This window comes from Anthonomus grandis, chromosome 4 (genome assembly GCF_022605725.1).
Source record: "Anthonomus grandis grandis chromosome 4, icAntGran1.3, whole genome shotgun sequence".
NCBI classification, from domain to species: Eukaryota; Metazoa; Arthropoda; class Insecta; order Coleoptera; family Curculionidae; genus Anthonomus; species Anthonomus grandis.
In genome coordinates this window covers 2,916,368-2,930,310 of record NC_065549.1, presented here as the reverse complement: position 1 = coordinate 2,930,310, position 13,943 = coordinate 2,916,368, and the positions used below count along the sequence as shown (strand labels likewise).

The 13,943-nt window shown below is 35.8% G+C and overlaps 1 protein-coding gene across 1 annotated transcript in view; it reads right to left on the bottom strand.

The window, feature by feature from the left end:
• The window catches only part of LOC126735494 (importin-4-like), a 34,184-nt gene that overhangs the window by 6,052 nt on the left and 14,189 nt on the right, over positions 1–13,943 (bottom strand). Inside the window, exons 11-13 of the mRNA XM_050439501.1 lie at positions 11,721–11,939; positions 11,471–11,656; positions 5,140–5,659 (exon numbers count right to left, since the gene is read on the bottom strand). Coding sequence (XP_050295458.1) covers positions 5,140–5,659; positions 11,471–11,656; positions 11,721–11,939 — 925 coding nt within the window. The remainder of the gene's footprint in view (positions 1–5,139; positions 5,660–11,470; positions 11,657–11,720; positions 11,940–13,943) is intronic.

The following is a 13,943-nucleotide window of genomic DNA, read 5'->3' as shown; positions in this document are numbered from 1 at the left end:
ACTGAGTAGCACTTATTTATATTTAAAGAGAGATCACTCATATTAGCCCACTTTACAAAAGAACTAAGATTGTGTTGTAAGATATCAGAGTCCCGCTGTGACTTAATAACACGGAAAAGTTTCAAATCATCTGCATATGCTAAGTAATCACAATCAGTTAAACACGTTACAAGGTCAGTCAGAAATAAATCAAAAAGCAATGAGGAACAGTGTCCCCCTTGAGGAACTCCAGAAGTCAACAAGATACTTCCAGATTCAGAATCTCCAATCCTAACACGCTGCTCACGACCCAGCAGCATGCTTCTAAACCACCTTAGGGATCTTTCACTAAAGCCAAGGGAACTAAGTTTTGCTAGTAATAACTCATGATTGACCCTGTCGAAGGCCTTCGAGAAGTCAGTATAAATTGAATCCACTTGGTAACCATTCTCGAAGGCCTCCAGCAAGGCAACCTCATATAAAACAAGATTAGTAGAGGTAGATCTACCACTAATGAACCCATGCTGCCTCTCAGCAGACACCTCCTTGCACGCCTACCTTAGCTGATCACAAATAATATCATCCAAAATCTTGGGAACAGCAGACTTCTATAGTTCTCAATGCAATCCCTCTCACCAGACTTATACACAGGGATTATATAGCTTAATTTCCATATACATACATTTCCATAAATGACCCCATAAATTATTTTTTGGCCTGCCTGTCTAACTGATGCAATGTTTGCATTCCTGGAGAGATTATACTTGAGCTTGAATGATGGTTAGGTTGGCTGCAGCGGTATTCTGTGACTTCTTTAAAGCCTTTGACTGTATCACCGTCAATTATTTAATTTTATTTACCTTGATAACAAGGGGTAGATTTAACTACCAAAACGTTGGTTTAATTTAAGTTTTTCGTTCTTTTCAATATTCAAAATAAAGTTAGGTGGGATATCGAAACGAAGAAACGAGCTCAGAGGTCGATAGATAAAACCCTGATAAAGCTCCTGGGTGTATAAAGCAAATCTATTAAATCTTAAGTAATTTATTGTATTTAAGATTTATTGGACTTGAATTAAATTAAATATATAGCGAAAGGTATCGTTAAAGATTTAAGTTCATTAAATTCATTTATGAATAAGTCTGTTTTCTTCTTATTTTCAATATTTGAGCGTGCGAGATAGTATTTTCTAAATTGACATTTACTATCATAGTGACATAATACCCGAAAAAATAAGTAACTTATAATTAATTCGTCACAACAATGATTTCTTGCACCTAAATGAAATTTTACAGGTTATACTTTATTAAATTAATCATATATTATTGTCTATTGTATTTAATATATATTACGGACTTCCTTAATGTTTCTCAACTTTTTCAAACTCAGCTCTTTATGACGACATAAAGGTAAGAAAAGAATTTTTTTGGTGGCAAGAATTTAGAAAACGAAAAATGTTTTTACATTCCTCTGAACTTAAATAAAGAATTTGAGGATTTGTTTATGGGCAATAGTGAACTAGTCTGACACTTTTGCTCCGTACTGTGCGTTCATGCAAGTAACCATCTCAAAATGTTAATTACACTAGTTTTGAAAAATATGCTAAACTATAATACAGTTTTTAATATTTTCCAAAAATAAAATGAAGTATTTCTATTATTAGTATAAGATGTCACTTGCCCTCGCCCTCCTTAGTGATATGTCAGAGTGAAACAAAGATATAAATATGTTATCCGATTTTTTTTTTCACTTTTCATAATCAGCCTTTCAATTTTCTACGAGGGTGGTCCCAGAAGTACCCGGCCTGACCTAGAGATGTCGGTAATAGTTTGAAAAATATTAGTGTATTAGAAAGTATACAATCTATAAAGCATTATGTTTCAAGTTTGAAGACGCCATCTTGTTTAGTATTTGTTTGGCAGCCATCAATAGTGAACGTTTTCAGTGAATTTGTGAAAATGGAGAAAATTGGTCATCGTTATGTGATACAATACTTTTATTTGAAAGGCCTCAGCCCAACCAATATAAAAGCTATACTGGATTCTACTCTGGGTGAGTCTGCTTCTTCGTTAACAACAGTAAAATATTGGGTAGCAGAGTTTAAACGAGGCCGTACGAGCTGCCAAGACGAGCATCGCAGTGGTCGACCAAATGAGCTGACGACTCCAGAAATTTAAAAAAAAAATCACAAAGCGGTACTGGATGATCGTCGACTGAAAGTGCGCGATCTAGCGGACATAGTAGGCATTTCAAAAAGTGTGGTACATCGCATATTAATTGAAAATTGACATGAGAAAGCTGCGTGCAAGATGGGAGCCGCGTTTGCTTACACTCGAGCAAAAACAGTGTCGTGAAGATGATTCAATTGAGTGTTTAGCGAAATTTAGTAGCAACAAAGCAGAATATTTGCGTCGTTTTATAACCATGGATGAAACATGAAGACAAAAGAATAATCAAAACAATGGCCTCAAAAGGGAGAACCGGCTCCAAAGAAGGCGAAAACCGTTTCATCTGCAGGCAAGTTCATGGCGTCGGTTTTTTGGGATAATTTTCATTGACTATCTTGAAAAAGGTAAAACTATCAACGGCGAGTATTATGCGAACTTATTGCAACGTTTTAGCGAAGAAATCAAGCAAAAACGGCCGCATTTGGTTAAGAAGAAAGTGTTGTTTCATCAAGACAATGCGTCAGCTCACAAATCCGTTATTGCAATGGTCAAAATTAACGAATTAAAGTTTGAATTGCTACCTCATGCACCCTATTCGCCAGATTTGGCCCCCTCAGATTATTTTCTGGTTTCAAACTTAAAAAACTGGCTCAGGGTCAAAGATCCAAAAAGTGATGTCTGCAGTTAATGGCTATTTCGAGGCGCAAGTCAGTTCTTATTATAAAAAGGGTATCGAACTTATAAAACATCGCTGGGAAAAGTGTATAGAGCTGAAAGGAGATAACGTTGAAGAACAAATATATTTTTTCCAAAATTTTCGTGTTTTTTTTCTTGGGTCGGGTACTTCTGGGACCACCCTCGTATTACTGTCTGATGTAGTAATAGAATAGTTATATAAAAAAATATTTTATCACCTCGCAGATTGGAGGCAAGAAAGAACCAATAAAGTTGAGGCGTTAACTTTACAGTGTTACTATTTTGCCAAGAGTTTGCAGACGGTAGCTCAGAATTATTGGAGGCTTGGGATTGTTCGAAGGTTCACTTATGACTGGCTATTAAAAAATATAATCTTGATTATAACTATTAAATAAGAGGGCGCCACTTAGTTTTTTTTTTATGAATGTAAGAAAACTAAGAAAAAAGATTTGGTATATAGGTTTCAATTAACAATTAAATGACCCTGGATAAAGTAGATTTAAAGAGACAAAAAAAAATATCTTAACAATACAACCAAATTATATTTACATCTAAGATATGTATACACCTCATTTTCTAATCTGTTGAATGTTAATAATTTATTATGAATTAAAACATGAATAATGTTGATATGATTAAATAAAATAAGTTTGTCAAAAGTAACATTTAAATTATGATTAAGCTACTAGGTAGATTTCAGCATTTGAAAAATAAATTGCAACTATTAAAGTTTTTAGTAAATATTTGTATTACGCAGGGGAAAGTTCATGAACCTTTTTACCTAAGGCATATCAGCCTTAACCGTTTTATATCTACCTAATTACCAAAAAGGGTACTGAAAAATACTGAACAAAAAAATAACTAAAATTATAGATAAGAAATTGGCATATTAAATTATGATGTTGATTAAATATTTGTAGCAATAAATTGATTTTAAAGATATACTAATAAAAATGTAAATAAGTGAGACAAATCTATGGTTAGTAATATTTAAATAAATGGAATAAACTGCCCTGTATATTGCTCCAAGAAATGAATGGCTGGCCTTCAAAATCGAGGCTGTAAATGTATGCCATAGCTATCTGGACTAGGAATATCTAATACTAGCTCTAGTTCTGGTCCCAGCTCCACCGCTTTCAGCAATTTCCCGGGGAAATCAAAAGCCTGCAGCCATCAACAATTGAAGAAGAATAAAGAGGAAAACGGAAAAGTAAAACCCTAAAACAACGGTTACCATTGTATTCACTGTCGATAAAAATGAATGGCGTTCAAAATGTGACACACTCACCTTGCTAAGTTTTATTATCTACCCATCAAAATCTCGAGCATCCTGCACCAGAATTATGAAATAAACAGTTCCCTAAAGGAACAAGATTAAGGACTATAAATTATAAACCATATTGGCCACTTCCTGCTTCACAAACTTTTACGTGCGCTTCTACCTGCGACACGGGAACAAGTCCTCGAAAAATGGATGCAGTACCGACTAAATAAGTTACGACCCCACCTCTCGCCTGAGCTGTCAATGTCAATCCAATCAGAGAAAACATTAATTAAGACCAACCAGAAGAAAGAAGTGACGGACCGTCAACAGAAAGCATGAATAATAAAACCAGGAGAGTGATGCATTACAGTAGTAATGTGTCATTGACAGTGTGAATTTAAAGAAATATCAATAAAAGAAGTTGACTGAAATTATTAATATAATTATTGAAATTAAAGAAATATCAATGGAGCGTTAGTGAAAATAAGAGTAGAAAAATAAAACGCTACAGTCCCTCCGTATGTTACGCCACTGGCAATGTTTTTAAAAATTGGCTTCATCAGTATTTGTCAATTCACTACAATAATCTGCATGCGAAATTTAATTAAAATTGAGCCGGTAGTTTAAAAGTTATGATAAATAAACAAATAATTATTCTTAACTGTAACACTGTAACCTGTATTTTTGTTATTACTGAGAAAAATTTTATAATGAAAGTCTATTTCTTTTTAAATTCTCTATCACATCATAAAACTAATGACGTTTAAACTGGGCCACTCTGTATAGTAACTGCATGGGTTTTATTGTTGTAATTTTAATTGTAATGTTATGTCTTTTGACTTGTAGTCTAGGAGTTTGTACTTTTTGGCATGAATAAATAAATAATAAATAACAATATTAGTGATTGCTTTGTGCAAGACAAATCAAGGATGCCCGGTAGCGTTTACCAGTATGAACACGTCATAAGTCATCATTTTTCAAGTTCCCCACGTTATTTTTAGGTCAAACTGTCGAAGAAAAAAAGTTAGTTACCGTCGTTCGGAGTTTGCTCCTTCCAATAAACGTGTACGGCAGCCTTAATGACGTCACTCAAATGCCGCTTAATCACCGGATTGCCCTGCTGGTACAGCGTCGCGAAACACTTGATCACGGCCTCGTTTTCCTGGAAATCGTCGCGGAGCGGCAGTTTTTGCAAAAAGGCGGGAAACACGTGATCCAACGGGACCGCGGCCGCATTGACCGCGATCATTTTGGCCAACGCGCCGCAAATGTTGTCCAACGTGCCCGCGTGACTCTCTTTCGCCACCGCGTGCGAGAGCGCCTGCAAAATTTCGTCGTAGTGCGGGAAAATTTTCTGTTTGCCGTGCAACACCATCTCGCCCAAGCCGAAGATCGAATTGTTGCGCACCTCCTCGGCCGGATCTTTCGCCCCGGTCAGCCACATCTTTAACAGTTGCGGCACGAATTGTTCGACGTAGACATCGAGGGATTTCATGCACTCGGCGAGGGTGCCGTACGCGAACGAACGTTGACTCACGCTGTTTTGTTTTACCTTAAAAAAAAAAAAAGAGCAACATTTAAGGGAGTGTAGCCATGCCTAGTTCCCAGTTCTCCGGCTTCTAACCTGCTTTGAACTTTAGAAAGATCATTAATGTACAGATATAATTATTCAAACCTCGCCTATAGGAAATAGTCTATGAGCGTAAGCGAGAGCGGACCACACTGCAGCGCCAATATGAGATTGCATTTTAAACGTTTAACGTTATTTTTATTCCGCTTCCTGCTTAATCAGCAAAGATTAAATTCAAAACCGCTCGCTATTTTCTTGTGTTCTTTTGAGGAAAAAAAGCAAATTATTAAGTGGTATTATGCCGGCAGTTCTGTCGATGAAATATCAGGCAGAATTGCATTCACGTTCGAAAATCGGCCCATTCCCGTACGCAGCACAATTTTTGCAATTATCCATAGGCTTGAGAGCTTTGGGTGCTTGCAAAATTGCGGGAAATGCTACGCAAATGAGCAACCACCTGTTGTTAGACCGCTAGGCGAAGAAAGGGAGCTTCGAGAGGTTAATGTTTGTGCTGTTGCTGAAATGAACTTTCCTTGCAATAGTACAACCATTGCCAAAGAAACGGGTATTGAGCCTTTAAGGGTTAGAAGAATTTTAAAAAGAAATAAGTACAAGTGCTTTAAGTTTCAAATCCAACCCAACCCAACCCAACCCAACCCAAGAAATTTTTCCACAGGACCATGAGAGACGGATGGAATTTTGCCATAAAGTAATGGAAAGGGCAAATCGGGACGAAATGTTTATTAGTAACATTTTGTTTTCAGATGAGTCATCTTTCTCTATTTGTGGTAAACATAATCCGTTCATTACAGTGGGTTATTTGAGGGAAAATAAGCATACCAACACGTACACAATACCCTCAAAAGGTTAATGTATGGGCTGGCATTTTAGGTGATTCAATTATAGGCCCTTTTTTTATCGATGGAAACCTTAATGCCAATAAATACCTTAATCTTTTGAGGGATGAAGTTTTTCCTGCTACTCGAGGGTTCAATATCAATTTAGAACAAGTTTGGTTTCAACAGGATGGTTGTCACGCTCATAACGCATTAGTGGTACGTCAATTTCTCGAAAGGTCTTTCCCTGATCAAACAATCAGTGGAAACGGTACTATTAAATGGCCCGCCAGAAGCCCCGATTTAGCCCCCAATGATTTTTTCTTTGGGGAAACCTAAAAGAACAAATTTATAGGCACGAACATGAACGGGCTACTAATTTAGAAGAGCTTTGTGTTAAAATTAGGCAAGCATTTAATAGTATCTTCATTGAAATGTTGTCGAACAGGAGAAGGTCCTTTTATGATCGATTGACGTACTGCACTGCTAAACAGGGTGGCCTTTTTGAACCTGACATAAGATAATTTTAATTTTTATTTAATATAATTTGATAAGAGTTTCAGTTTCGGGCTTCGGCGGGGTCCGCTGCTTCGAGTATGTTATCACAACGTCGTCGGACCTACCGCGATAAATAATTCGTATAGGCGAAGTTAGAATTATCGTATCTGTATAAGAAGAATAGCGGAGGATTAAGGACAGAACATTGGGGAATACTAGGAATAGAGGAGCATGACCCATGCTCCTCTCACTTAGATTAAGCACTGGAATTCTCTTAAAACATTGAAAGGCTAGAATTAACATTGCCATGGAACTATGGGCAGTTTGTTTGTTTGCTTTCTCTGGCGCCAAATGCTTATGTGGAAATGGCAAAAAAAACACGCTTTGTAATCTGAAAAAAATTTGTCACGTATTTTGACAGGCGTAAAAAGGAGTTCATAAAGGCGCATTTATGAACTCCTTATGCGTTTTTTTAATGTAGTTCATTAAAGGTACTTATCTAATAAAAAGCGTTTTCATGGAAATTAAATATTTTATATTTATTATAGATTTCTTAAAGTTTTTATTGTTTTACGTTTATGACGACGGTTGTCCCTTGATATGATGTTATGACAATATCGGTATTTACTTGTGAAAATATCGGCCTAAATCGCCTTTTTTCCCATGGTGCGGCACAAATGGCACAAGTTTTTACTATCGTTTTTTAACTATTTACTTTTAACAATTCACAAAAACACTGAAATGACTCAACCTTTTTCCTTTTTCGACTAAAAGCTAAAGAAAAAACACAGAACTTCACAAATGCCGAATGTAAACACAAAGCCGTTTGTCAAGATGATATTTCGCAAATGACATCAGCTTTTGCCTGCGGTGTTGCCATTTCAATTTTTTTAGGAATTTCATTTCATTTATTCAACATAATAAATACATGCTTAATACAGGATAGATGTAAGCACCTCTATGTGTATAACTTAAAATGAATTATATTACTATACAACACAATTATATTTAAATTCTTTTCTTTTTCAACTTGAGGCGGTACATGTTTAAAAAATTCCAAATAATTGACTATTCTCGTTTTCCCGGTTAGATCAGAAAATTTGAATTTTTCCGTTTTCCTGCATGTTTAACTCGTAAACTATTTAAAGTTTTTCTAATCCGTCTAGTTAAGAAATGGATATTGATACTCCAAGTCCTAATGGACTGCAGCAATGGCAGGACCTATTTGATGAAAAAGTATCTAAAGTCTACAAGGAAGAACCACTTGGAGTTTTAAAGAATCTTGCCATGATCCTATTTACCATTGACAGGGAAATGAAAAGAGTTCAAGATATGTTACACGGCGATGTTTTTCACATAAGAAACATGGTAATTGATTCACATTTAGGTTCAGAATCAAACAAACAGAGTTCACAAGAAGACATCACAATGCTAGGTAACATGCTAACTGATCTTAAATTAATACCTCAATCGATAGATTCTCCTGAACCATTTCCAAATAAAGCCCAAACAAAAACTGTATTATCCCCCAATTACTCGGACAATAAAATTGACTTAACACTAGATTGTGATAGTAGTATCACAAGATATTGAGATATGATCAATACAAGCCCAGAACTAAAGAATACTAGATACAAGGACTATAAAAGGAAGCTTAGAAGGAAAAGGAAGATAGATTGTGATGCTAATCCTACTAATAATTTAAGTGGACTGAGGGATTCTGTTATCTTGGATGATAGCTCTTTTAAAGAGAATAATGAAGAAATTGATGCTTCTTTGGAATTTTTTAAACACAATTATATTTACTAGGGACCCCATACATTCACTAATTTACATAAACCTGAAGGTAGGGTAATACATTTAAAACATAGGTAAAACAACTACAGTATAACCTCGTTTATCCGAACACGCGTTTATCCGAATATCCGATTAGCCAACAAATCCGAACCAACAAATTTTTGGTCATTATCCGAACCCTCTTGATTAACCGAACAGTGGCGTCAGTCATTTGCAGGTCTCGACTCGTCAGTTTCTCGGGTGTTTGCTTTGGTCGTTTTGTTCATTATAGTGATGGGCAAAACCAGTACAATTGGTTGTACTACGTCGGATCCTCGGATCTCGGATCGACACACAAACAAATTTGATTTACGACCCTTAGGTATTTTAATTTATTGCCTTTTTATGCTGGCGGCGCGGCGATAGCAAAGCCTTTCTTTTTTGTTTAGCTTGTGTTTTTTTGGTTTAACTTTATCTTTAGATTCCTCAAATATCACATCAGTAGGTATCAGTAAACAAAAAAGTTTATATTTTTTCTTTTAATTTTTCCGTTAACTAACTCTTAAGCTAATTAAGAAATTATGAATTATTTTTACTAAAATTTCCTCAGAAATTTACTTTGAAACTATGCGATTGTGATTTGTAATAATTCACAGAACGTACGTTGTACGTCACCTCAACCTCACTAGTACGTTCGTATTTTCAAATTTAATCAACAGTTCCCTAGTGCGTTGTCTGTTGCCGATTGGTTGCTCGCAACAAGCAAAGGCTCAAAGGCAAAGAGGCAAATAATTATAAAGTATCGCCACAGCGCGGACTGACCGCGAGCGAGATCGAGAGTAATAAATAATTGTACTGTCAGTACAATAAAATTGTACGGCACGTACACCGTACATTAAAGTGAATCGTACATTTTGTACGACACGCACACGTACTTCCCATCTCTAGTTTATTAGTTGGATTAGATCAGCGGATGGGTACACGACACGTTAAGCGGCGTGTTACGTACATGTTTTAGACAGTGTTTAATAAAAAGACTATGTTCCTGAGTATAACACAATTAGGTATATGCACTGCAAATATGTCAAAGAGAAAACGCATTTGTTTAAAGTTGAGTGATAAGGTCACAATTTTAAAAAGTATTGAGCTGGTGACAATGTGTCAAATTTAGCTACTAAGTATGGTGTTGGTAAATCTACGATCTGTGATATAAAGAACAACCGCACAAAACTTTTGGCCTACTTTGCTAGCTTGGATAGTGGCCCTGGAAATCGAAAGAGTCTTAAGTTAAGTGCTAATCCTGACGTAGAGAAGGCGGTTTACACCTGGTTCTTGCAGGAGAGGTCTAGAGGTAAAATATCAATGCATAAATGTTTCTCAAACTTAACAATTTTTTTAAAATTAAATTACAGGTACACCAGTGTCTGGGGAAATTATTTCTGAAAAGGCAAAGTAATTTTACCAGCAACTGCATGGTAATAATACGTTTAAAGCTAGCTCAGGGTGGCTCCAAAATTTTAAGCCGAGATTTGGAATTCGACAGCTTTCTATTTCCGGGGAAAAACTTTCCAGTGACCTCCCTGCAGTAGATCCTTTCAAACTAAAACTTCATGATAAAATTAAGGAGTTAGGCTTAAATGCCCATCAACTTTATGATGCTGATGAAAGTGGGCTATTTTGGAAAATACTGCCTCAAAAAACATTGGTTTATAACCAAGAAAATTCAGTTTCAGGCAGAAAACAAAATAAAGAACGGATAACGTTTATGCCTTGTTTAAATGCTTCAGGTAGCCTCAAGTTAAAATTACTGGTTCTTGGTAAATCAAAGAGGCCACGTTCATTTAAAAGCCATTACATTCCTGTAGTTTACATGGGTCAAAAAAAAGCATGGGTAACAAGAGAAATTTTCACAGAATGGTTTCACACGTGCTTTGTCCCCGCCGTACGTCAAAAAATGCATGACTTGGGTTTACCTGAAAAAGCACTGCTACTCCTTGATAATGCACCTGGACATCCAGAAAATTTATCCAGCGAGGATAAACAAATTTGTGTAATGTTTTTACCTCCTAACTGCACTCCTTTGATTCAAGCAGTGAAAGTTTTACTTTTTAAAGTATTTAAAGTACTTTTTACTTAAGAAATTTGCAACAAAAACGTGTTTTATGTAAAACTTAATTATCCGAACATTTTGCTTATACGAACGGGCACTTGCAATTAATGATTCGGATAATCGAGGTTATACTGTATAAGACACAAAGATTTCAAATTTCAGAAGCGAAGGAAAACGTTATTTATAGAAAGTCAAGTAAGGCATGACAATTTTCATAGATGGTACAAGATGTCTTTCAGTTAGTTGTCTAGTTTCATGCTGGTGACTTAGTTACTGTAGTTTTTATTTTTAAGTTTATACCAGAATCCACCGGAGTATAGATTTAAGATCTAATATTAAATATTTTGGTATCATATAAGAGTGAGGCACATCATATAAGAGTTATTACAATCTGTCTTTTTCATAGATTATTTTGATAATATAATTTTGAACGGTTTTTAAGGGTTCAAGGGCATTATTGTAGAGTCCTCCCCAGGCCACTATACCATAGCATATCAGAGATTCCACAACATAAAATTGCCTTCCTCATTACACAAACAAAATTAAATGAACGTTTATTCCTTCTCGACTTACCGTCCTACTTGACAACAACTTCAACACGTTCGGGAAATAACACGCGAAATCGTCCGGCGAAATTGCAGCCGCGTACTTCGGAATCACGTCGCCGGCACATTCCAGTAGCAGCTCGTCTTGTTCCGCTTCCGCGTCGTCTTCCGGATTTTCCCCTTGGGTACCGGCATCCGTATCCTGACACATCGCCTATATGAAAAAATCCCAAATAAAACATCTCACTACCATGAATAATTTATAATTTCCTAATTACCCTCATAGTGAGTACGGTAACGACACAATTCATGATCGCTTCCCTATGCCCTTCGCCGACGAACACTTCGCCCTTAATTTCGTCCAAAAGGGCCGCGTACGCGTCCAAACAGTTCATCACCACCGAACGTTCCTCGTCCGCCCTGATTAGTTCCGAACATTTCGGTATGAACATTTGTAGGGCTTTGTAGAGGGCCTTTTTCGATTCCGGAGTGTTTATCTAAAAATTACGTTTTGCTTGTGAGGTTTTTGTTATTGTTTGATGCCCTGTTAGGTGAAACATGCCACGATTATCAAACATCCATGAGAAAGTCCAGTGCAACGATATATTAGGATGATCACCCGTCAAAACACCAGCATTCCACCTGCCAAACAATGTCATCCACCTTCTATTTACATTGTTTAAGAAGTAAAATGCTGGTGTTTTCACCCGTCAGACCATTCTAATATATCGCTGCACTGGACTTTACTATTGGTATTGAGTTTTAATCCGTTCAAGGATCTTATAGTATGTTACAAAGAAAATGGATTTATAATTTCTTCGAGTCATCAATACTGACAATGAACCGGTGCTGTTTAATTATATTATCACTTGCCGGTAGTAACAAACAATTCAATTGAGAAAAATATAACTTTACATCCTTTTTTTGATCAAAATCACCCTAATTCTGATGTTAATAATGAAGCTAAATTAACCTGCTTCCCAAAATTTTTCATTTTAAATAGGTAGGCACACTTTAACCTTCAAAACAAATGCTAATTTTCGCTGTCTCAAATCACAAGTACATTTCACTTTAGAACGGTGAAAAACTGCAAAATTTAAGATAAATCGCCACGAAAAATTGATTGGCAGATCCACGAAAAACAAACGGTATGTTCCTCAATGCCTGGAAGAAAATCAAGAATTTTTTCAACTACATGGAAAAATTGTTCGTAATGCTTAAAAGACTTAAACAAAAAATGTACAAGTGCCTGGTAAAACATCATTTCAATTATTCCAGGCAGTTAGGGAATTATTTTCAGCTACCTCGAAAAACATCAGTCTATTTACTCCAGGTATCTCAGCAACAAAACGGCTAAAATTACCTGGAAAAATATCAATTTACTTATTCCAGGAAGTTGAAGAATGAAATATAGATGGTCATTTGAGAAACAAAGAATCTACAACTGAATGAAAAAAAAAACTAATATTTTAGGCTAAAAACATCATTTTCGTATTGTATCTTATAGTCTGGTGAATATTCGACTAATAAATGAGATAAAACTGTGGACTGTATAAAAAGAGAAATTTTGCTATTATTCACCATTGAGCGGCGAAACAAAGGGGCCTTAACGACTTACCCGTGAGGATCTAGTTGCTGGATCTTCGTGCACTTTATAGTTCTCATGAATTTGAGGCGCCTCTGTTTACACTAATTTTGAGTTTAAGGTTTTTGCGGTACCCGAAAAGACGGTGGTACTTTCAACGAACAAAACGAGAGAGATACTGCCGCTTATTGCAATCCAAAGTTCTTCGCACATAGGCCATTTTTTTTACTAACGCGCAAAGATACCGGGTGCAATGATATATTAAAGTTACTTTATTCATTCCTTGCAATAATCAATTATAGATTAATTTTACTGATATCAATCCCAACAAAAATAATTCTCTATACTATAAAGTATTGTCCATAGTCAGTATCACTAGGTCCTAGGAAATGATTAATTTCTTTTAGTTAGACTAAGGTTTGGCCTTAATACTGTCAATCGTTAAACGTAAAAATGTTTATAACAAGGTACATTGTGTTTATTTGTGTTTGGTAATTGTGTTAATGTGATTTATCTGGCTATTTTTTGGCACAACAAAAAAAAATTGATAGAATGTGGGTCCAGCAGTTAAAAGTGCATGAATTTTAATCTATTTAAGATATGTTAATCTAAAACCACCCAAATCGTCGGAAAAAGCATTTGAAGCAGTTCTTCGCGTCTTTTTGTATGGCTCCCAGACCTTTACAATATTTTTTTTGTTAACCCTTCTAGGCATTATACATATTTTTTTACTCAAGCATTTGAGGCGATTTTTGGTTGTTTTAGGTTGCTTTTAGGCTTTTGAAGTCTTTCAACCATTTTTCCAGCCTAGAATGTGAAAAATTAGGGGTTCTCCATTCAATTGTAGATTATTTGATCCTCAAATGCCTGAAATAAATAAAATGACGTTTTTCCAGGCACTTGTCCATATTTTATT